This window comes from Oryctolagus cuniculus, chromosome 9, assembly GCF_964237555.1.
Source record: "Oryctolagus cuniculus chromosome 9, mOryCun1.1, whole genome shotgun sequence".
In the NCBI taxonomy this organism is placed as follows: domain Eukaryota; kingdom Metazoa; phylum Chordata; class Mammalia; order Lagomorpha; family Leporidae; genus Oryctolagus; species Oryctolagus cuniculus.
The window spans coordinates 118716743-118739928 of record NC_091440.1 but is presented as its reverse complement, the minus strand read 5'-3'; the positions used below and the strand labels follow the sequence as shown (position 1 = coordinate 118739928).

Below are 23186 nucleotides of genomic sequence, written 5' to 3'. Positions count from 1 at the left end.
AATGGGAATGTACTACTAAAATTTCACATAGTCAATAAACTTCTGACTTCTGCTCAGAATAAATTAATGTGGTGCAAAAAGTAGAAGAATAAACATGTAATTATCATTCTTAATTATGCAGGCTCTGTATTTTCTTTGGAAAGCTTTGTGATAATTTTCTCCTGATCTATCTGTTTAGTATTTGACTTACATTTTTTTTTCCTGAGATTACCAATACTGATTGATAAAAGTGGTAGGATATTAGTCATTCAAATCACTTCAAAATGTTAACAGGTGCCTTTAAAAGAAAAAAAAAAAAAGATGTATTCTATTTACTTGAAAGGCAGAGTTAGAGAGGGAGAGGTAGAAATCTTCCATCTACCTGCTCCCGAAATGGCTGCAAGGGTCAGGGCCTGGCTGGGCCATGTTGAAGCCAGGAGTCAGGAGCCATCTGGATGAGCCTCATCCCATGTGGATGTGGGGGTGCAAGAACTTGGGTCATTCTTCTGCTGCTTTCTCAAGTCATCAGCAGGGAACAGCGGCCTGTTTATAGGATTGAATAGCTTAGAGATTTCTGTTCAGTCTTGTATCTGTTTGGTTTATACTTGCCTTGCATGTTCATGTAGTCATTAAGTAGCACTGGAAACTAGTGTGAACTGATGGATGGTACCCACAAGTTACTCTGAAGAAGGAGAATGTGACTCATTCTGGTGGTGGTGTGAAGTTTGAAGTCGATGTTTTTTCTCTTTTAGGTTTTACTCTCGTGATTTGCCCATTGATCTCTCTTATGGAAGACCAGTTAATGGTTTTAAAACAGTTGGGAGTTTCAGCAACCATGTTAAATGCTTCCAGTTCTAAGGTATGCCGCCTCTTATGTGTTTTTTTTTTTTTCCTGTTTAAAATCTTCACTGAAGTAAGATTCTGAGCTACGGTTGTATTATTTAGGAAATCATGAACTGAACTCTTTATATTAGGAGTGGCAGACTATTGCTCATGGCTAGTTCTGGCCCACTCCCTGTTTTTGTATGTCCTGTGAGCTAAAATAATAAGGGAGAATTTCTAATTGCACAGTATAATTAAAAAAAAAATGTCTAAGAACTACCCTATACATGTGGAATTTCTTCTTTTGTGGAATGGAATATCTTACCTGTTATTTGTAGAATAAGGCATTTTTCATAAACCTATTATTGAAGTCTTCAAATTTAGAGAAATAGTATAAAACCTGTGATGTTCTCATTACTTCCTCCAACATTTATCAAAGTATAGCCAGTCGTTTTTCATGTGTATTCCTGCAAATTTCCCTGCCCTGTCCCATTTCACAAATCTCAGACATCATATTTTAATTGTAAATTCGTTAATATGAATCTGATTTACAAAGAAAAAAATAAGTGCAGTGCTGTTCTCCTATCTAAACACTTTAATATAAAATTCTTAAGATCATCAAATAAAATCTTCAGATTTTTTTCACTTAAAAAAAATTTCACTTTATTTGTTTGAGAGACAGAGGCAGGCAGGCAGACAGAGCTCCCATCTGCTGGTTCATTCTCCAAATGCCTGGGATCCAGGAACTGAGTGGGTGGCAGGCGCCCAGCTACTGAAGCCATCACTACTGCCGTTGGAGTGTGCATCAACAGGCAGTAGAGCCAAGACTCAAACCCAGGCATTCTGACGTGGGATGTAGGTATCCCATCCAGTGCCTTTTTTTTTTTTTTTTTTTTTTTAAAGAGATGTATTTTGGCCGGCACCACGGCTCAATAGGCTAATCCTCCACCTAGCTGCGCCGCACACCGGGTTCTAGTCCCGGTCGGGGCGCCAGATTCTGTCCCGGTTGCCCCTCTTCCAGGCCAGCTCTCTCTGCTGTGGCCCGGGAAGGCAGTGGAGGATGGCCCAAGTGCTTGGGCCCTGCACCCCATGGGAGACCAGGAGAAGCACCTGGCTCCTGCCTTCGGATCAGCGCGGTGCGCCGGCTGCAGCGCACCAGCCGTGGCGGCCATTGGAGGGTGAACCAACGGCAAAAGAAGACCTTTCTCTCTGTCTCTCTCTCACTATCCACTCTGCCTGTCAAAAAAAAAAAAAAAAAAAAGATGTATTTTATTTTTTTGGAAGGCAAATTGCAGAAGAGAGAGAGAGGGAGAAAGAGAGATCCATCTTCCATCCATTGGTTCACTTCACAAATGGCTGCAGTGGCTGGGTCTGGGCTGGGCCAGGCCAAAGCCAGGAGCCTGGAATTCCATCCAGGTCTCCCCTGCGAGTGGCAGGGGCTCAAGAACTTGGGCCATATTCTGCTGTGTGGGCCATCATCCACTGCTTTCCCAGGCACTTCAGCAGGAGCTAAATGGGAAGTGGAGCAGCTAGAACCTGAACTGGTGCTCACATGGGCTGTGGGCATTGCAGGTAGCTTAACCTGCTGTGCCATAACATCTCCTTTCCCCCTCCCAACCAATGTGACAAATGCCTACTCCTCTGTCCTGTTGTTTGTTTTTTTAATTTCCAAATAATATTCTTGCATTATGTTTGATAAATACATAGGTTCCCATATGTATCTTATTTGTTGGAAAAAACAGATTGTCCTTGTAGCTTCCTATATTTTCTGTCTACCTGATTGCATTGTTGAGATGTTGAATTTATTCCTTTTAGATAGATCTGAAAGCTGGATTGTATTTTGATTTTTTAGTAGTAATATAAGCAAATATATATTTATATTTATAAATATTTCTCAATATTTATTTATAAATATTTATATTTATGTATTTATATATATAGATATATAAATATAGTAGTAATAGCTTAGAAAGCTGCCAATAGTTACAAGCTCATGCCTTGTCACTACTGTTCAGAAAGTTAGGTTACAGAGTATATGTACTTTAGCATACCTCCAGGGGTTAACAAAGTGCTTCCTTGCTGCAGTGGTGAAAAATTTTAACTGTAAGATGTGTATTAAAAATAATAACTGAATTAATGATACTTTATGAAACCTTATTCATTGTCTTCATATTTATGAATAAAGATATAAGTAGATTTTTAAGCATCATTAAAGGTGCTAAATGAGATTAAAGAGATAACTGTGTAAATCCCACCTTTATGATTATAATTATTGGATTTAACTCACATTTGGGAATCGAGTATGAACAATTTAGGATTATGCCTTCATAATCTTATTGAAGTATCTTTTCATGTTGTCTTATTTTGTCAAGTCAAATTATTCTCTTATGTACAATTTAGATTTAAGTAAGTAGAATTCTGTTTGCACACTGCCTTGAAATTCAGTACTGGAACATGGTTTCACTTTTAATGAACCAAGCAGCTGCTTCTTGAAGAGCCCGAGGCTGTTGCTTTGAATAATGGACGTCTTCCTTTACCACGTAGTTCTACTATCATTGTGTCTATTTTACCTCTTAAATAGGAGCATGTGAAATGGGTTCATGCTGAAATGGTCAATAAAAACTCCAAGTTAAAGCTAATTTATGTGACTCCAGAGAAAATTGCAAAAAGCAAAATGTTTATGTCAAGACTAGAGAAAGCCTATGAAGCTAGGAGATTTACTCGAATTGCTGTGGATGAAGTTCACTGCTGTAGTCAATGGGGACATGATTTCAGACCTGGTATGTGCATTTGTTTTATCTAGAAACTCCATTAATGTGCAGACCATGGTATTTTATTTTCACAATGACATTTTGGGAATCCCTGCTTCCATTAAAATTATCCTATCAGGTAGGTATAACTCATTTTGTCTTGAGTTCATCTGAAGAAGGCCAGGAAGCAGTCTTTCATCTCCTCAGTTCCCCCACTATAATGTTTGGTGCAATTACCTTCATCCTTTGAAACTTCTGTTCATTAGCCAGTATCACACATCTGGTGTCCTTTATGACCGCTAGGCCCTCCTGCATGTGTCTGAGGAATTTGTACCTGCTTTGAAGTTGTCTTTAGTCGTAACTCTGTGTGTGTTTAATATCTACACCCAACTCTTTTTTTTTTTTTTTTTTTTAACTATTTATTTGAAAGAGTTACAGAGAGGCAGAGGCAAAGGCAGAGAGACAGAGAGAGGTCTTTCATCTGCTGGTTCACTCCCCAAATGGCCACAGCTGCTGAAGCTGGGGTGTTCTGAAGGCAGGAGTTTGGAGCTTCTTCCAGGTCTCCCACATTGGGCCATCTTCCTCTGGTTTCCCAGGCATATTACCAGGGAGGTAGATCAGAAGTGGAGCAGCTGGGACTTGAACTTGACAACAGCACAGATGGCAGCTAACCTGCTGTACCACAGTGCTGGCCCCACACCCAACTCTTTCATGTTTAAGTTCTGGGACATACTATAGTAATGCTTTTCTTCACCCCACCATCCTAATCCTGTGGCTCTGGTTTGAAGTAAGCTGTTAAGAATTGTTCTCTGAGAAATGTTGAGAACCGTGGCATCAGGTCTTTCCTTCTGGATCCTCCCTCACTCATTAGCACTTCCCAGGATCCTCTGTTATACCTGCTTATTTCTCCATTGCTGCCGTCCCTCATCATGGTCACCCTTTGCCCGCCCATTCCTGCCTGTGTAAGATTGTGTTCTGCCAACTTCCTCCTGTACCCTCAGTCTCATTTATCCCCTCCCTAAAAATAGAAACAGGAACTAAAACACCTTTCTGAACTTTTCCATTCCTTTATGGTTATTTTCCTATTCTTCTTTTCCCTTCCAACTTTTCAACTTACCACCTCTTCTTCTCACCTTTCTCCCTTTTGAACATATTAACTCATGCTTCAGCCTCCACCACTCCACTAAGAAAGTGGTCACCAGGAGTCTGCCTCCCAACGCTTAATCCACTGGCTGTCTTCCTTCCTCTTCTCACTCTCAGCAGTATTTTGTACTCTGCACCTTTCCCCTTGCTGCTTTCTCCTCCCTTGGTCACTGTCAGATACGCCCTTGAATGTCTGTCCTTTCCATTCTCTCTGCTCTTTTTTCCTTATCTCTACCTTAACTATTAATGATCCCCTGGGGTCTGAGCTAAGTTTTTAAAGATTTATTTATTTATTTGAAAGTCAGAATTACACAGAGAGAGGAGAGGCAGAGAGAGAGAGGTCTTCCGTTTGATGGTTCACTCCCCAGATGGCTGTTCCGGCCGGAGCTGAGCTGATCCAAAGCTAGGAGTGAGGAGCCTCCTTCAGGTCTCCCACATGGGTGCAGGGGTCCAAGGACTTGGGCCATCTTCTGTTGCTTTCCCAGGCCATAGCAGAGACCTGGATTGGAAGAGGAGCAGCTGGAACTAGAACCGGCACCCATATGGGATGCTGGCGCTTCTGGCCAAGTTTTCAACCCGCTGTGCCACAGCGCCGGCCCCAGTCTTCACTTTTTTTAACATTTCTTCAGGACTAGTGTGCAGCCTGAAGACTGAATTCTCTAAATTCAGAATTATTTGCAGCACTTTCTGTTTTTCAGTTTGGATTTCAGTGCTGTGGGCAGGTTATGAACTGTTAAGGATGCTGCTATCTGATTACTGCACACAGTTGTAACTGCAGCCCCCTGAAGCTTTCTGATTCATGACTTTTGCCCTGGTATTTTCATGTGAGTAGCTTGATCACTAAGTTATGACCACGGGTTATGTATTACCATGACTTTGATTCATATCCCTAATTGTTTATTGGAAATGTGTATCTAAATTTAGCATGACCAGAACTAAATTTATCCCCTCCCCAAAAAATTCTTTCTTCTCTTCTGCGTCTGGGAATCACTGTTTACCCTGTGAGTCTCTCAGGTGTCCTGACAGATAACTTTTGATTTTCTTCCTCTCCTACCTTTTGTTCCTCTACTTTTCCTCCTCCCAATCAATTTTTCCCTTCATTCTTCCCCTAGAAAATCTTTCAAATACACATTTGTTCAAGCCAAAATCTTAGCAGGTATCTCTACTATTCAGGGTCTGTCCAAGAGACAGAAACCTTATCAGTTATTTGAACACAGTTATACACACACACACACAGGTACACACACACAGAATTGATAGCTAAGAATGGCTATCTTAAAAAAGCAAAAGAAACTAAGATTCTGTAAAGGTTAAGACTGGCAAAAGCAACTACCATCCTTAGGGCTGATGGAGCAAAAGAAAAGGTTGGAACTAAGACTGAGGAACTCAGCAGAGGGGCCTTGTGGACCAGACCCTCCAAGCCCCTGTGCTGGAGCCTCCAGGCAGAGGCTAAGCTGGGCACCATGGAAAAGCTGGTTTCCCAACAGTTGGAGAAACTTGCAGGCATTCAGCTGCTGCGCCTGACCGTGCTGGAGATGAAGTAGCCTCACTGGGGTGACACTCATGGGAGGGTAGGCTGTCCACTGGAAGGAGCAAGCCCTTTTTTTTCCCTTCAGCTTTCTGGTCTGTACACTGGGGCCAGCTGGCAACGCTGACATGTTGTATGCAGAGTCCCTCTTGGATCACCAAATAGAATGTGGAAGGGTAGAGGTGCGGCTGAGAAAAAGTCTCTTCACGGACAGCTCATCATCCTTGATGTATCCTGTTTCTGCAGATCCAGTCTTGCACTCAGTCCTTTTGCTCTGCTCACCCTCCTCTCTTTGAACTGCTGTCTCTCAAGTCCACCTGGACTCCTTTCTTCCCGTCTACTAGAGTAACTTCCTAACTAGTCTTTGATTCCAGCATTTCCTTTCACAGTTCTTTCTCACATTAACCAAAGTGATCTTTTCCAAATGCAAATCATGCTACTTCCTAACTCAGACTATGCAGAAGCTTCTCTGTATGCTTCAAATATTAAGTCCAGAGGTCTTAACTAGTCCCATCTAAGGCAGGAGGTGATTTGCTGTAAGGCCTGCAGTTGACAAGAACTGTAATGAAGAGTGGAAAAGAACTAGGGTGGGCTAAACAGCCCAAGCCTTTCTGCATCTGTCCATCATTCTGTCTGCCTAGAAAACCCACGAAGGAGTAATAACAGACCCATAAGGAGCAACAACAGCTCATCCACTTCTGCTTCCCAGATTGCACAAGTTCTTCTTTTGGGTCAGTCCTAACTTGGAACCATACAGGGAAGGGGATTCTGGGAAGTAGAGTTAGAAATCCCAGCTTAATGGATTTGATGCTAGATCAGCCCGCACAACACGCCGTGACCCAGCCCTACCAATTGCTTGCTGTATCTAACATGCTGCAGTTTCATACCAGTGTATTACAAGTGTGTTTTATTTTTTTAAATTTTATTTATTTATTTATTTTTTGACAGGCAGAGTGGACAGTGAGAGAGAGAGAAAGGTCTTCCTTTACCGTTGGTTCACTCTCCAATGGCTGCTGTGGCCGGCGCGCTGCGGCCGGTGCACCATGCTGATCCAAACCCAGGAGCCAGGTGCTTCTCCTGGTCTCCCATGCAAGTGCAGGGCCCAAGCACTTGGACCATCCTCCACTGCACTCCCGGGCCACAGCAGAGAGCTGGCCTGGAAGAGGGGCAACTGGGACTAGAACCCTGTGTGCTGGAGCCACAAGGCGGAGGATTAGCCTATTGAGCCGTGGCGCCGGCCAACAAGTGTGTTTTAACCTGTGTCTGATGGTTTTCTTCTCCCATTTACAGTCAATTTATTATGCTTCAAGATCTAACTATTACCTTGTTAAAATCTGCACAGCCTCCCAAGTAGCTACTTTATCTTGTTTTCATAATAGTTCTCTACCTTAGCATCTAACAGTTTCTACCACATTTTCCCCCCACTTTCCTCTTAGGGAAATGTAGGACATATTAACTGATACTTTAAATTTGTATAATAAACATGAACCCAAAAGGATTTCCTTGAAACAGATTATGTCAAAAGTGGTGTGTTCCCCAAGGCTTCCTTCATCTGAGCTTTATACTCTTGGATGATAGCAGGTGGCAGAAGGGTTTTGGCTAATGGCCTCTTTTATCTTTTGTCAGCTGTGATAGATTCAAATACTACAAGTTTTCTTGCTGCCTCTTGAATACACCATTCAGTAAGTACAGACCAGTGCACAGCCTGATGGGATGTTTAGTATTCCTTCCTCCAATAGCAAGTTCCACATGTGCCCAACAGTGTTTCTGAAGAAAAGTACATGTTGAATGGCCCTTACTCCATAAAATCTGAAAATGCTCCAAAATCAAACTATTTGCATGTTCTGCTGAAAAATGTCATGCAGATTTTCAAAATGTTCCAGGCTTCCGAGCATTCTGGATTTCCTATTTTTTGGATTGGGAAAGTTCAACCAGTAAAACCTATACAAATACTCAAAAACCTGAAAATCTCTTAAAGACACTCATCTTGTATAATCCTGTAAATTTACAAGTAGCTATGGAATTGAAATGAAAATAGCCATCATCTGCATAATGTTAAAAGTTTTTGTTAGAAACCCTACAGGAGCTGGCGCCGCGGCTCACTAGGCTAATCTTCCGCCTTGCGGCGCCAGCACACCGGGTTCTAGTCCTGGTCGGGGCGCCGGATTCTGTCCCGGTTGCCCCTCTTCCAGGCCAGCTCTCTGCTGTGGCCCGGAGTGCAGTGGAGGATGGCCCAAGTACTTGGGCCCTTCACCCCATGGGAGACCAGGATAAGTACCTGGCTCCTGCCATCGGATCAGCGTGGTGCGCTGGCTGCAGGGCGCCGGCCATTGGAGGGTGAACCAACGGCAAAGGAAGACCTTTCTCTCTGTCTCTCTCACTGTCCACTCTGCCTGTCCAAAAAAAAAAAAAAAAAAAAAAAGAAAGAAAGAAAAAAAAAGAAACCCTACGGGACAGATACAGGACCACTCTGTTTGTTTGTTTCAGATTATAAAGCACTTGGTATCTTAAAGCGCCAGTTCCCTAACACATCACTAATTGGGCTGACTGCAACTGCAACAAATCACGTTTTAAAGGATGCTCAGAAAATTTTGTGTGTTGAAAAGTGCTTAACTTTTACAGCTTCTTTTAATCGGCCCAATCTTTATTATGAGGTAAGTAACTTTATGTCAGTGTATTGGTTTTGTAAGGTTATACATTTTCATTTTATGTTCATTTATGTGGTAACAGTTAACTACGTATAAAAGCTGTTAACATCAGGAGGTATTTAGAAGCAGACTCTTATGTAACTATTTTGCTGCATAATCATTTGTTAAATAGAAAATATCACCTTGTTGAGTGATAAGGTCTTTCATGAGTTATGAGCAAGTCACATGTATTTGTTAAATTTACATACATTCTTTCTTGTACAGGGAAAGAGGTAATTGAGAACCCTTATGACATCTCTGTTGAAATTAGTTAATAATAGAAATATTAATATGCCAATGCTCCCTATTTATAGATACATACAACTGAAAATACAATTACCTAACAGCTCTGTTTTCTTTCTAAACCCTTAAAGAATAGACTTAATCATTTTCTGAGGTTTCACTGAACATTTCCTTATGTAGTATATTAATGGTTTTGTAAAAGTAGCATCAGAAAGTAAAGTTTTGGCTTTACAAGTTATTTGCTGCTCTGTTTCTTCATCTCTTGTCAATTAAAAAACAAGGCTGAAGAAGGGGGTCTGGGAGATGGCAGTCAGATGGGTTGACTCCTGTCAGGCAACTGAAACAGTAACAGAAGAAAACACTACACCCACCATGAAAGAATTTTACCTTGAATGTTACATATTAAGCTGCTTTTCTTGTTTTTTTTTTTTTTTTTTTTTTTTTTTTAATTTTTTTTTGTTTAGGTTCGGCAGAAGCCCTCAAACACTGAAGATTTTATTGAGGATATTGTAAAGCTCATTAATGGGCGATACAAAGGACAATCAGGTAAAACGAAAGACAAATCAGTTGTAGAGGCTTAGAGATAATTTTCCAAAAGTTATTACCCTGATAATTATTACTGGTAAATGACTCATCTGAAAATATTAATGTTTGGAACAAGATACTTAAAAGCATTGTCAATAAAAATTAGTCCACTTGGTGATCCTAGAAATGGTGTGACACAGACTATGAGTCATAGAATTATCTGATTTTATTTTTGCTTTTGTATGCTTTATTTTAGAACAGATAAATGACTGTTAATTATTAGTGGCATGTATTTTATTAAGTATCTGGTGTGTATGATAAGACGGTTAAGCACTGAAGTTCTAAAAGGATATAAAATTAGACATACTGAATAAACAGTACATGTTGAATCAGTTATCCACAGATGGAGTTTTATGTGTCCCAGAGTTCATTACTAGACAAATGTTACTGAAGCAAAGAGTTGGTGAAAAAGTCTTATTTCAAAACTGTTCTGCAGATTTCCAGTAGGTAGTAACAACTGCCCTGGGCAAAAGGAGTTCCAGGGTCAAGTAAGTTTGAGAAAAGCTGCACAGGCACTGTCAGCCATTAGAAGCTCCAGCGAGCCCTGAACATAGAAGCCTGTGTACCTCTGTTGAATCCAGTGTTCCCAGAACTCATGTGCATTTGAAACTCTTTTCACAGCATACTGTTAACATGGAGCTGTGGGACTTCATTTTGAGAAATACTATGTAGTGGGAGATAAAGTTGGAGAGAGAGAAGAGGTAATGAGAACCAGAACTGGTGGCTCAGGGCTTATTCCTGCTTCAGAGCAAGCTGATGATTAACTCTTGAATTATACCAAAAAGTCAATATATGCCTAAGGCCTTTGCTTTTTTCACAATTCTTTTTTCCATCTGTGCATTAACTTGGGTGTATGTATTAAAAGTATCTTCTAGGAATGTACCATACACATATATAACAGCTGGACATATTTTACTGCAGGAATCATATATTGCTTTTCTCAGAAAGACTCTGAACAAGTTACGGTTAGTTTGCAGAATCTGGGAATTCATGCAGGTGCTTACCATGCCAATATGGAACCAGAAGATAAGACTAAGGTTCATACCAGATGGTCGGCCAATGAAATCCAGGTTAAGTATTATTTCTTCAATAGAAGTCCAATTTACCTTTAAAAATATTTAAACTTGACTTAATGAACTTATAAAATGTTAAAATATTTTAGGTAGTAGTGGCAACGGTTGCATTTGGTATGGGAATTGACAAGCCAGATGTGAGGTTTGTTATTCACCATTCAATGAGTAAATCCATGGAAAATTACTACCAAGAGAGTGGACGTGCAGGTATGTGGAACTCAAATCCTGAAGTCATTTCTTAGCAAGCTTTTCTAGAAAGCACATTATAAATTAATAATTTTGTACTTTTAATCTTTATTGGATAATATTTTCAGAACAATTAAGTCTTCTAGCAATTCTACACATTTTCATATGGAGAAATTCTACTCATGTTCTGTTGGAGTGTTAGGATTCTTTCCTTCTAATTGTAGCTAATAAAATTTGGTATTCACCTTTGCCATTTGAATTTTTAATTACTGATGTCAAGTCCATTTCTTAAATATTAATTTATGGACATAAGTTAATGCTGGCTGTTGATAGACTTTTTTTTTTTTTCATTTTGAGAGCAGCTGTTAGAAGTTAACCTTCATAACCCTAAAATTTCTAGATGTAGCATTAAGCAGTTGCAGCTAATTTTACATAGATTATTTCTGCATGTTTTTGAATTTTTAGAAGTCATTATGCAGTCTCAAGATTTCTCACACCACAGGTCGAGATGACACGAAAGCAGACTGTATTTTGTATTACGGCTTTGGAGATATATTCAGAATAAGTTCCATGGTGGTCATGGAAAATGTGGGACAACAGAAGCTTTATGAAATGGTGTCATACTGTCAAAACATAAGCAAGTAAGTCATGTACTTTTTATAACATTTTGTCAGTGAAAGACAAACACAATATGACAGAGTATGATGTGACTTTCATCACTTTGAGTACTTTTTAAATGCCTTATTGTAGCACAAAGGCACAAATCCATTAGAGATGTCTCAAAGTAGAAACCCATCCATGAACCTGTATGATTTACCTTAATCCAGGAAAATATACTTGCTTGCTCTCTGTCTCCCTTCACAATCCTCCCCCGAACTCTATGAATGAATGAGATAATCCTTCAACACTCTTTTCTTAATGAAGGATTAGTATATATTGAGAGTAAGTCGAAGATTTTTTCCTCTGGCACTGGTATACAGCTCTCTCCTTTGATAATTTTGAAAAAGTTTTTAAGATTTGCATTTTCAGAGTCCTACCAACTGATATGCTGATGAAATAATTGAAGATAAGTTTCCCTTATCGGAACCAATTTAAATCTATGTGGGATGGGTACAGTTAGACCACATTACTTCCTGTTGGCCTTATTTTTAGTCATCTTTGTACTTGTATTGCTTATCACATCAGAACTCACCCATGTTGAAATGGTAGAAAATATCAGTGACAGGTGATAGTATTTCTAATAGATGGTATAAGAAATGAGAAAATGAGAATTTTTTCAAAAGTCCAGTGGATTGCCATGAAGTATAGTTTGGGGGTTGGACTCAAATATTGATACTGTAAACTGAAACCAACTTCTAGATAGTCAAGATTCTTAACAGTTGCAAAATACCTGCCGGCGCCGCGGCTCACTAGGCTAATCCTCCGCCTAGTGGCGCCGGCACACCGGGTTCTAGTCCTGGTTGGGGCGCCGGATTCTGTCCCGGTTGCCCCTCTTCCAGGCCAGCTCTCTGCTGTGGCCAGGGAGTGCAGTGGAGGATGGCCCAGGTGCTTGGGCCCTGCACCCCATGGGAGACCAGGAAAAGCACCTGGCTCCTGGCTCCTGCCATCGGATCAGCGCGGTGCGCCAGCCGCAGCGTGCTGGCCGCGGCGGCCATTGGAGGGTGAACCAACGGCAAAGGAAGACCTTTCTCTCTGTCTCTCTCTCAATGTCCACTCTGCCTGTCAAAAAAAAAAAAAAAAAAAAAAAAACTAAAGTTTTTTAAAGATTTATTTTATTTATTTTAGAGGCAGAGTCAGAGAGAGGGAAGAGGCAGAGAAAGAGGTCTTAGATTTGGGCCATCTTCTACTGCTTTCCCAGGCCATAAGCAGAGAGCCGGGACACTAACTGGCACGCCCAGATGGGATGCCAGTACTGCATGGGGTGGCTTTACCACTCCGCCACAACACTGGCTCCAGCATTGTTTTTTAGGAACCACTGGTGAAAATCAAATGTAGTGGACAAAGTGATCCCCACACATACATGACCCAGTTCTTGCAAACTGTGTTGTTACCTTACATGGCAAAGAGAAACTAGATGCAGGTGGAATAAAAGCTGATAGTAAAATGGGGAAATTATTTGGGATAATCTGGGTGGGCACGGTGTCAAAGGGTCCTTCTAACTGGAAAAGGAATAGGAAAGACTGATGAGTTCTGATGAGCTGGTTCAGCCTGCTGTTGGTTCTGAAGATGGATGAAAGGAGCCAGGAGCTGAAGAATGTAGGTAGTCTCTGTAAAGTAGAAAAAGGAAGCAGTTTCTTCTCTGGACCACAGAAGAAATTCAGCCCTGTTAACACCTTAATGTGGATCCAGTGAGGCCTATGGTAGACTTCTGATTTATAGAAATCTAAGATAACAAATTTGTGTGGTTTTAAGCTGCTAAGTTTTAGGTAGTAGTAAGTTTGCAGCAGTAGGTAACTAATGTAGTAAGTAACCATGTATTCTAAATAGGAATTTTAAAACCTTACTCAGTCATTCAGTAATATCTAAATGTGTTTGCAGATGTCGCCGTGTACTGATAGCTCAACATTTTGATGAAGTATGGAACTCAGAAGCATGTAACAAAATGTGTGATAACTGCCGCAAAGACATTTGTAAGTTCTTAGTTTTTTCAAACCAAATGGAGTGAAAAGGTTAAACCAGGTCTGAATAGAATTTTCTAGAATTAAAAATAACAACAAACTTGAAGAAAAAACGTGTGTCAAAGGAAAAGTCATACATGGTTATATACATTTTATATTACTTTATTGAGGATATGTGAAAATTTTAAGAAAATAACAAAATTTTAATTCTCCTGAATAAAAACGCTATTATATAAGAAAAGGATGGGTTAGGCATTGTGGCACAGTGCATTAAGATGCAGCCGGCCAGCATCCCATAGTGGAATGCTGGTTTGAGTTAGCTACTCTGCTTCCAATGCAGCTGCTTGGTGAAGTGCCTGAGAGGTGGAAGATGGCCCAAATACGTGGGCCCCTGATAGGCCTGTCGGAAGATCCAGATGGAACTCTGGGCTCCTAGCTTCAGTCTGACCCATTGTGGCCATTTGGGGATTAAACCAGTGAATGGAAGCTCTTTCTCTCCCTGATACTCTGCCTTCCAAATAAGGAAAATGAATCTTAAAGGGTGCAGGGGGTACTAATCTTGTGATATATCTCTAATACTTTATACAGTTACCAACTAGGGAGAAAAAAAACAGATTATAGTGAATCTTTTTTTTTTCATAAGACACTGAGCATTGTTTTGGTGCTGTACTGTTACCATTTTTTCATCTTGTGTGCATATATTAAGAGCCTTTTGAGTTCTTTATTCAAGGCCTTACTGAGTTTGGATGCATTGGTTGGTAGAGTTCCCTTCATTTTCATTTCCTTTTTTGAAGATTTTATTTATCTGAAAGACATAGTTAGAGAGGTAGAGACAGAGAGAGGTCTTCCATCCACTGGTTCACTCCCTAGATGGCTGCAATGGCTGGAGCTTTGCCGAACCGAAGCCAGGGACTTCCCTGTCTCCCGTATGCGTGCAGGGGCCCCCACAGTTGGGCCATCTTCTACTGCTTTCCCAGGCCATAGCAGAGAGCTGGATTGGAAGAGGAGCAGCAAGGACTGGAAGCGGTGCCCAGATGGGATGCCAGGGCTTTAACCTGCTGTGTCACAGCGCCAGCCCCTCATTTTGAATTCTGCAGCAGGAGACATGGGTTTGTGTATATGTAACTGTCTTATATGGACCACATTAACCAGAATCTGATGCAGCTATCAGAGTGCTAGTAACAAGGTATCTTTTCTAGGAACTTGCCCTACTTTGCAGATTTTTGCTTAATGACTAGCACAGGCGGGCTCTCCTGTGACACCTTCTGGTTCCTAGAGCACACCACAGGCCTTCTGATAGGTTATTTTCTTTATGTCACTGTTACTCCCACAATGTCTTACAGATTTGAGAACATATTGTGGGGTGGCTCACATTGATAACTGGTTCTAAACCAGTCTAACTACTTAGGATAGGCTAGCCTTGCTCCCATTTCTAAATTGCAGTTGGTTTTACCCATGTCTCTGATTGTAGCATATGAAAAAAAAAACGTAACTGAGCACTGCAGAGATCTCATCAAGATCCTGAAGCAGGCAGAGGAACTGAATGAGAAACTCACTCCACTGAAGCTGATGGATTCCTGGATGGGAAAGGGTGCATCCAAACTGAGAGTGGCGGGTGTCAGTGCTCCTCTGCTTCCGCGTGAAGAGCTGGAGAAGATGATCGCACACTTTCTTCTACAGCAGTATCTAAAGTAGGTATATACCCACTGCACGTCCCTTCATGTTGCCTGTGTGCCTGTTTCCTCTTTGTAAATTGCAACAGAATATCTTTGCAGGCATTTCATCCAAATTTTTAATTGACTATTGGAGGAAATCATTTGCTGAAGTGAAAGCACAGAACTATTTGCATTCTTCTGTGTTTTATATTTTATCAAAGCGTTACTTTCCATTATTGCACATTTAATTATTTCTTTTACAAGCCTGTTTGTTTTTTGGGGCTCTTTCAAGAGTTTTCTGATTGCTGGCCTTTATCTTCTGCAGAGAGGACTACAGTTTCACAGCATATGCTACCATTTCGTATTTGAAGATTGGACCGAAAGCCAGTCTTCTGAACAGTGAGACGCATGTTATCACTATGCCAGTGAAGAAGCCTGACAAGAACTGTTTCAGGGTAACTGTTCATTTTTAACTCTTAGAAAACCTGTAAGATGCTTCTCTGCAATACACTCTGAGGTACAAAAAAGTCAGTTTCTGTCTCAGATTCAGGGCTTAGAAGACAGAAAACCTCATTTTATTTTCTGTAGTCTGTAGTGCTTTTAAGTGGAAGAATGTAGAGCAGCCCTATAGAGACTGGGGTTTTCCATCTTCTTTAAGGTCCAGTTTTGGTTGTGATCAATAGTGCGGAGAGGTCTGTGCTACCCCAGAGGATGGAAACCACTATTATAAACCAAGTACTTTCAAGCTTGTGAAAGCAAGTGTCTTGAGACTGAGGTATTCTTGATGATTGCTCTGAGAAACGTAGCCCCTTTTATCCAAGACAGGAGTCTTATTTGAAAAGAAATTTGGAGATAAAAATCAGACTCCTGGACACTTGAAGGGCTAACTGATACTGAAAGAATATGCAGAGATTATTAATCTCATGACAAAAGCAAACAGCTGAATTTTTACCAGGATGCATGCTTTGTTATTTGTAGGTTGAATCATCTCAAACTTGTCATTCTGAACGAGCTGATGAAAAAGGGGGACAAGAAAATTCGGGTGACTTCCAGAAGAAGGCTGCAAACGTGCTTCGGCAGTCTGGTACTAAGAACACAGGGGCTAAGAAGAGGAAAATAGATGACGCCTGAGATGATGTTACTGTGCTTTCTGGTAAAAGAACACTTTATGCATGTATACACTTTTTTTTTTCCAGTTAATCAGAAATTTAATTTTTAAACACTCTTGATATTTTATACATTTGGAGCTATGTTTTCAGAGCTTACATCTAAAGATTTGAGGCCTTTTCAAAATGGAAGATCATGAATAATTTTACAATACAGTATGAAACAAGGGAAAATAATTTTTTTCTGTTGAATTATGCCTTGCTATATGTAGTTGTACTTTTTTGATGGCAACATGTTACTGTATTTATAGATATTCTCACATTTATATGAACAGCTGTAGAATTCAAATAATATCAGCAAGTAAGATATTGATATTCAGCTTTCTGAAACCATAGCCTTATTTTGACATTTACAGTACATTTTGGCTAAGTAGATGACAATTAGCTGTAACTAAATTTGCTCCAAAGCCAAATCACAAAACATCAAAATGAATAAGATTTATTACATAATTTATGGTCAATCTTACATTTCTCTGACATATCTGTAAATAAATTAGTCTAAAATGCTTTCATACTAAAACATTATCATTTCTATATTTTTTACCTCAATGTGGTTCATTTTATTCACTTACGATTTTTGTGTTCAAACAGAATTCTATGTGGTTCTCCAAGAAATTGTCATTTTAGTCGAAATAATCTTCTATATCAATATTTGGATCTAGCAGATCTTCTCCATATGATGAAAGATTCATCTGGTTTAAAATCAAGTTTTCAAATGTTTCTTCTAAGTCAGTTTCACCAATTAAGACAGCGCCCATCATTCGTCCATTTTGCATGACGACTTTGACATATTCTTTCCCTTTGGTACATCTCAGCATTAATTCATGATCTGAACCTAAGCCCTGTGCATTGTATTTTCCCAGTAGCACAACCTGTGTATTGGGATGAAAAAAGGGATGCAATAGTTAATCTCGTGAATACTCAAAAAGCAAACAGCGTGCAGTCACTTTGTGTCACGTTACAACAGCCAGCGTCATTGGGGAGGACCCCAGTGCATACACTGATTCTACAGGTGACACTACACAGCAACACTGATGCTAAGACCATACAAATGTGTAGACTGTGGACTATGTTAACGTGGCATTATGGTTTAAAGGTGTGATTTTCCTTATTTTTATATCAGGGAAAAAAACCTGCCTCAGATTAATGTACACAAGATTAAATAAGATAGTACATGTGGGAAAGCAGGTAGTTCATTCTTAAATATGCTAGCTCCCGGTTCCCCTTAGAAAGAAAGGATAAATCACAAATAAAACTTAAAAATAAATCTGCAGTGTTTCTTCACTTCTTCAATGTAAAATAATCTAATGGTAAAACAGGTACTTACGTAACAGCTATCATACAAGGTACTGCTCTGAAGGAAATTACATCATCTTATTTATAACACTGATGATCAAAAAAAGGCATCTGCTTTACCTTATAGTTGAAAAATTTTGTTACATGAGCAAATAGTTCAAAGCTGAAGTCCATGTCAATGGAGTCTCCCACACTGGCTGCAGCCATGCACTTTGCTGCGTACCATCCCATCTGTCTGGCCTGGGTCCACAGTCTCATCTCAAACAATGAAAATATGAAAGAGGTTACCATCCTACCCTTGTTAATTCCTTAAAAGCAACTCAGTGACATTCCTACAGAATAACTCATTCCAGTTATTATCATTGTTGCCACAGAAGCACGCATCCAGGTGCACTACTCAAACTGACTTTGTTGTTAGTCTCAACATTTCTGCCTCCGAAATAAAGAATGCCACCAATCACATATTTTCAGTAAAATTTCTATTAAACATTATTAATATTTCAGATGATACTAGGTAAGAATAGATTTAAATTTGCCAGCCCCCTCTCCAAAGTCTGCCATTAATATTAATCAAGATGCTTAACTATTGCTGAAACCTTGTTTTGGTTTTCCAGTAACTTCATCTTCAGGCTCTGGATGGTTAAGGCCTGCTGTGCACTTAGCCTCACTGGTAGACAGACATGTGTCAGGTGGTGCCCAGCTCCAGGACTTCATATCAGATTTCAGCAACAGACTGTGGGAAGTCACCTATATTTTTCTCTATAACAGTATTAATTTTTCTGCCATTTTATTTCGACACAGTTTTGGGATTCCTGGTATAAAAGAACGCTGTTCCTGGAATCACAGATTTGCATATCAACTCTTCCAAATAATTATTGCTTTTTTGTAGCCTCATTTTCTTCCTGCACTTGAAACACAAATGTGATACCACCTACTCTATGCTAGTGGCAGAATAAAATGTCAGCCTATAATAACCTATTAGTTTCCCTTTTTCCCTACCCTCCCCCCCCATGTTTTCATATGGATCAAATGCCATCTGCTGTCTGCAAAAACAACACTGTAAATTCAGTTTATGATCTTTTGAGTGTTTCTGGTAGAAGTGACAGCTTTTTCTTCTATTCCTCTCTCTAAACAGGAGGGACAATAAAGGGACAGACAGACCATGGCAAGAGAACAGAGTGCACTGAGCAGAGCAGCAGCTTGAGAATGGCTAACGAGTGGTCTGCACAGCCCACTGCTGGGCCCAGATTACCTCACGGAGTCCAGCCGCAAACTCCCTTCATTTCGTGTAATGTAAAACAAATTAATCAGTGTCCTATTGTTGAGCAAATTAAGAAATGGAGTATGCTAGATACAGTGAAAACAAGGGGCACCTTTTTATTTTTGAGTATGTTTTCCTTGTATCAGATCATGACACTCATATAGTTTATGCTGGCAAGTTAAAAAGGAAAAAAAAAAAAAAGGAAAACTACCCCCAAGTCTTAATTACGATTTTTGGACAGTTATGCCTCAGGAATGACAGGATGTTAGTAGCGAAAACTGAAAATCAGGTTTGGGCTGGCGCCGCGGCTCACTAGGCTAATCCTCCACCTTGCGGCGCTGGCACACCGGGTTCTAGTCCCGGTTGGGGCGCCGGATTCTGTCCCGGTTGCCCCTCTTCCAGGCCAGCTCTCTGCTGTGGCCAGGGCGTGCAGTGGAGGATGGCCCAAGTCCTTGGCCCCTGCACCCCATAGGAGACCAGGAGAAGCACCTGGCTCCTGCCATCGGATCAGCGCGGTGTGCCGGCCACAGCAGCCATTGGAGGGTGAACCAAAGGCAAAGGAAGACCTTTCTCTGTCTCTCTCACTGTCCACTCTGCCTGTCAAAAAAAAAAAAAAATCAGGTTTGAAGCATGTTAGAAACAGGATGAAAGAACTCTGCTGCATGTCTTTGCTCTCTATAAAAGCACAAAATGATGAAGATGCCTCTTTAAGTACCTTCAGCTCTTCTACTACTTCATACTCCACAACAGTTAATCTAAAGAAACACTACCCCTCACCATGGAGCTACTCTTCAACAAAGACACATGGTCAGTGGCTCTTACATCTAACACCTCTTGTCTCTGCAGTTCTGAAGATAACTGTTCCTCTGAACACTGCCTTTATTATCTGCCCTTAAAAGTTCTGCTCCACCATCAGGAGCCAGGCAACACCATGAAGGCAAGAGGAAGTCTAGATCCAGTTGGGAGTTGGGAGTTGTGAAGGCTGAGAAAAGCTGCTCACTGTAGGAAGTTCTTGTATAATAATTACCATGGGAACAGAAAAAGGGGCATCCTAGGACTACTCGCAAAATGCTTTATGTATACGTGATTTTTTAATCTCAGCAGTTTTGTTTTTTAAACTAAGACTGTCCACTGTGATAGCCACTAGCCATATGTAGCATTTACCTTTAATTAAAACTGAATAAAACTTTTCAAAACAGTTCTTTAGCCACATTAGCCACATTTAAAATGCTCATGTGACACATGTGGCTAGTGGCTACCTGATTGGATGATTCCCATCACTGCAGACAGTTCTACTGGATGGCACTGATAACATGAGAATGAAAAAGCAACAGTTCATAATTATTTCCCTGGTCTACTCTATCACTATATCACAGCTGGCAAAAAAGAAAAAACCTTCTCTTTTTTAATAGCACCAAAAACAATTCTGAGATAGCTTTCCTCTTAAGGTAGAAGACTTAGAAGACAACAAAGTGGGATACGTTGGTAACAACCACTGTATTTTCAGCTGGATGCCCTTTTAAAAGCCCGGAATCCCATTTGCGGGCTTACCTGCTGCCAGACAGGGCTAGGTTGCCAGGACGCAGTGCAGATGTCACCTGCGGCATAGACATCCGGGAGGGAAGTGTGCATGTGATCATCTACCTGGAGTCCACCATCTTCTCCTAGGGCAAACTAAACCATGTTCCTCATGAGTACACTTGGCGCTTGCTCATCTTCCTTATGGTAAGAAAGATGAAACAGTACTTCATTCAGAAATAAAAGGGTAAGTCCAATTTTTACACCTAGCTATGCTGATCTAATGAGAAAGGAAAATGTACCTCCATTTTAAACTCCTCTAAGTTGAATTTCCAGGGACCAAATTCCTATTAAAATAGTCATACAATTCTTAGAATTTCAACATTAAAAATACCCAGTAACTGTATGACTACTCCACTCATAAGAACATTCCTGTTTTTATGTAAATTTAATGCTAAAAAACAAACTCTTTTGTTGAGAATTCACAGGAGTATCATTCTCTTAGCAACATTTAGATAAATAAATTGTGCACCCTATCTCTTACTGATGACACCTACCTAAGGATATTAATGGTCTAGCCATTTTAAGCAGTAAATACTCTTAAGACATGAATAATAACCAAACTGTTTTCAGCCATCTTAAGTTATAGTTTTGTACTAAAACAACAATTATTCACACTTGAGAACTAGGTGTCTTTATAAAGAACTAATACATTAAAAATATCTGCAGTTGAACAAAAATTCGACCTTACATTGTTACCATGGAGAAAAGGTTCCACATTTGGTGTAACTCCTGTGGCACTCACAATGAAATCACAGCCATATATCTTTTCGTTGGTCAATTCCACATACACAGGCCACATCTCTGTAACATACAAACAGAAAACAAAAAGGGGACACTTCATCCTCAAATGTAATCACCCATAACTATCTGGAATATTATGTAAATGATGTTATTCATAAAAAGGTGGGAGATGATTACCCCTTAATTTTCATAAAGTACATATGTCAAAGCAATTTTAATACAATCAACATCATCTTGTTTTAGGTGTAATTATGAAACCTTGGCATTCTAAATGTCCTTCAAATTTGGATATATAAATTCTAACAAAGTAAGTAGAAATTAGTAATCCTTTTCTGAATTATTTCCTTAAAAATGTTTATCAATACTTTATACTCTTAGTTTTTAGCTCTTATGTTTCTTACTTTCCAGTGTTTTCCTTCAGTATTCACATTCCAAATCTTAACATTCCCTTTTGCTATGGAAAAATTCAAAGAATTCAAAACAGTGGAGTATCCTGTATGGTAGTTGTCTGAATGTATTTCTTCTAATGACTCACAGAAATACTTGGAAAAGGAGTTTGAGGAACTGCATCTTAGTCCCAAATATATAGATTTTCAGTTTGATTTTAGGGAAGTCACTTCACTGTTGAAAACCTTAGTAGTTTTTATTTATAGAATTTATTTTGATCAGGAAAATATTCTGACTGATTCACCAGGTTGTGATGGGCAAAACACTATGAGCCTGATGTAAAAGCCTAGACAGTTTAAGGTATTAGACAATTTAAATAAGGAATGGAATAAAGTGACTTAATATTATAAATTATGGTTTTATTTTTTACTTGCCTTATTTAAATTTTGTATGGAAATCCAAAGACTTTTTTAAATTAAGTACTATATTTGAGAGGCAGAAAGAGAGGTAGAGCTCTCATTCACTCTCCCAATGCCTGCAGTGGCCCCAGGCTGACCTGGGCTGATCCCATGTGACAGACAGACACCCAATTACTTGGTTCCTCCTGGCTGCCTCCCAAGGTCTACATTAGTAGCAAGTTGGAGTCAGGAGACAGAACCAGGAATAAAACCCAGGTATTTTGATACAGGATACATGGGCTGTGGGTACTAGGCTAAAACTGTACTCCAAAAGTTTTTCTAACATAATAAGATTAAACTGTCTTCCTTTGGGGGCTGGTGCTGTGGCACAGCAGGTTAAAGTCCTGGCCTGCAGTACCTGCATCCTATATGGGCACCAGATTGAGTCCCGGCTGCTCTACTTTCTTGATCCAACTTCCTGCTGATAACCCTGAGAAAGCAGCAGAGGATGGCCCGAGTCCTTGGGGCCCTGAACCCATGTGGCAGACCCAGAAGAAGCTCCTGGCTCCTGGCTTCGGATGGCTGGGTGTTGTGGCCATCTGAGTAGTGAACCATCAGATGGAAGACCCCTCTCTCTCTCTGTTTCTACCTGTCTCTGTAACTCTCTCAAATAAATAAATCTTTAAAAAAAAAAAGTTGTCTACCTTTCATATAAGTAGCTACGTATTTTTCTTTTTTCATAACTTACCTTTGTCTAGTGCAGCTGACTTATACTGATGATCTCTTGGAAAGGTCAAGGACTTTTTCTTCAGAATTCTAAATTCTTCCTGCAGGTAGATTTTCTTTACTTCACACATTGTTTCAATGTGAATCTTACGACAAAACTGAAGTAAAAACAATATACTGGTTATCCTAACATTTATAGAAAGAATGACGAGTTTTGCTGATGAATAAAACATTTTAATACAGTTGTGGAACAGAAAAAATGATTTGTCTAATGTAACTGAAAACACATTATGCTCCAAAATAAGTCTTTGAATTTCTGTGTGTGAAAGCAGACAGCAGAACTAAACAGTCCTTAAGAGAG

At 39.9% G+C, this 23186-nt stretch overlaps 2 protein-coding genes across 17 annotated transcripts in view; one reads left to right on the top strand and one right to left on the bottom strand.

The window, feature by feature from the left end:
* RECQL (RecQ like helicase) overlaps window positions 1-22794 on the top strand; it is a 53582-nt gene extending 30788 nt beyond the window's left edge. For 3 of the 11 annotated variants that reach the window (XR_011379014.1, XR_011379016.1, XR_011379017.1), the window contains exons 5-17: window positions 732-838; window positions 3383-3581; window positions 8710-8876; window positions 9617-9698; window positions 10659-10807; window positions 10900-11017; window positions 11499-11637; window positions 13535-13626; window positions 15086-15305; window positions 15595-15724; window positions 16248-16422; window positions 18867-21621; window positions 22492-22794. Coding sequence is in view for 3 of the 11 variants with exons in the window: in XM_070049468.1 (XP_069905569.1) it covers window positions 732-838; window positions 3383-3581; window positions 8710-8876; window positions 9617-9698; window positions 10659-10807; window positions 10900-11017; window positions 11499-11637; window positions 13535-13626; window positions 15086-15305; window positions 15595-15724; window positions 16248-16400 (1556 nt within the window). In the remaining 8 variants the exon portion in view is untranslated. Of the gene's footprint in view, window positions 1-731; window positions 839-3382; window positions 3582-8709; window positions 8877-9616; window positions 9699-10658; window positions 10808-10899; window positions 11018-11498; window positions 11638-13534; window positions 13627-15085; window positions 15306-15594; window positions 15725-16247; window positions 17703-18866; window positions 21622-22491 lie in introns of those variants that run through there. The other 8 variants (XM_070049468.1, XM_070049469.1, XM_070049470.1 and 5 more) reach the window with 6 other exon arrangements.
* PYROXD1 (pyridine nucleotide-disulphide oxidoreductase domain 1) overlaps window positions 8311-23186 on the bottom strand; it is a 34591-nt gene continuing 19715 nt past the window's right edge. For all 6 annotated transcript variants that reach the window (XM_017343344.3, XM_051850851.2, XM_017343346.3 and 3 more), the window contains 6 exons: window positions 22848-22983; window positions 21262-21374; window positions 20544-20666; window positions 17852-17989; window positions 17008-17307; window positions 8311-16371 (listed from right to left, as the gene is read on the bottom strand). In XM_017343344.3, coding sequence (XP_017198833.1) covers window positions 17059-17307; window positions 17852-17989; window positions 20544-20666; window positions 21262-21374; window positions 22848-22983 — 759 coding nt within the window. In that variant the 3' untranslated portion in view covers window positions 8311-16371; window positions 17008-17058. The remainder of the gene's footprint in view (window positions 16372-17007; window positions 17308-17851; window positions 17990-20543; window positions 20667-21261; window positions 21375-22847; window positions 22984-23186) is intronic.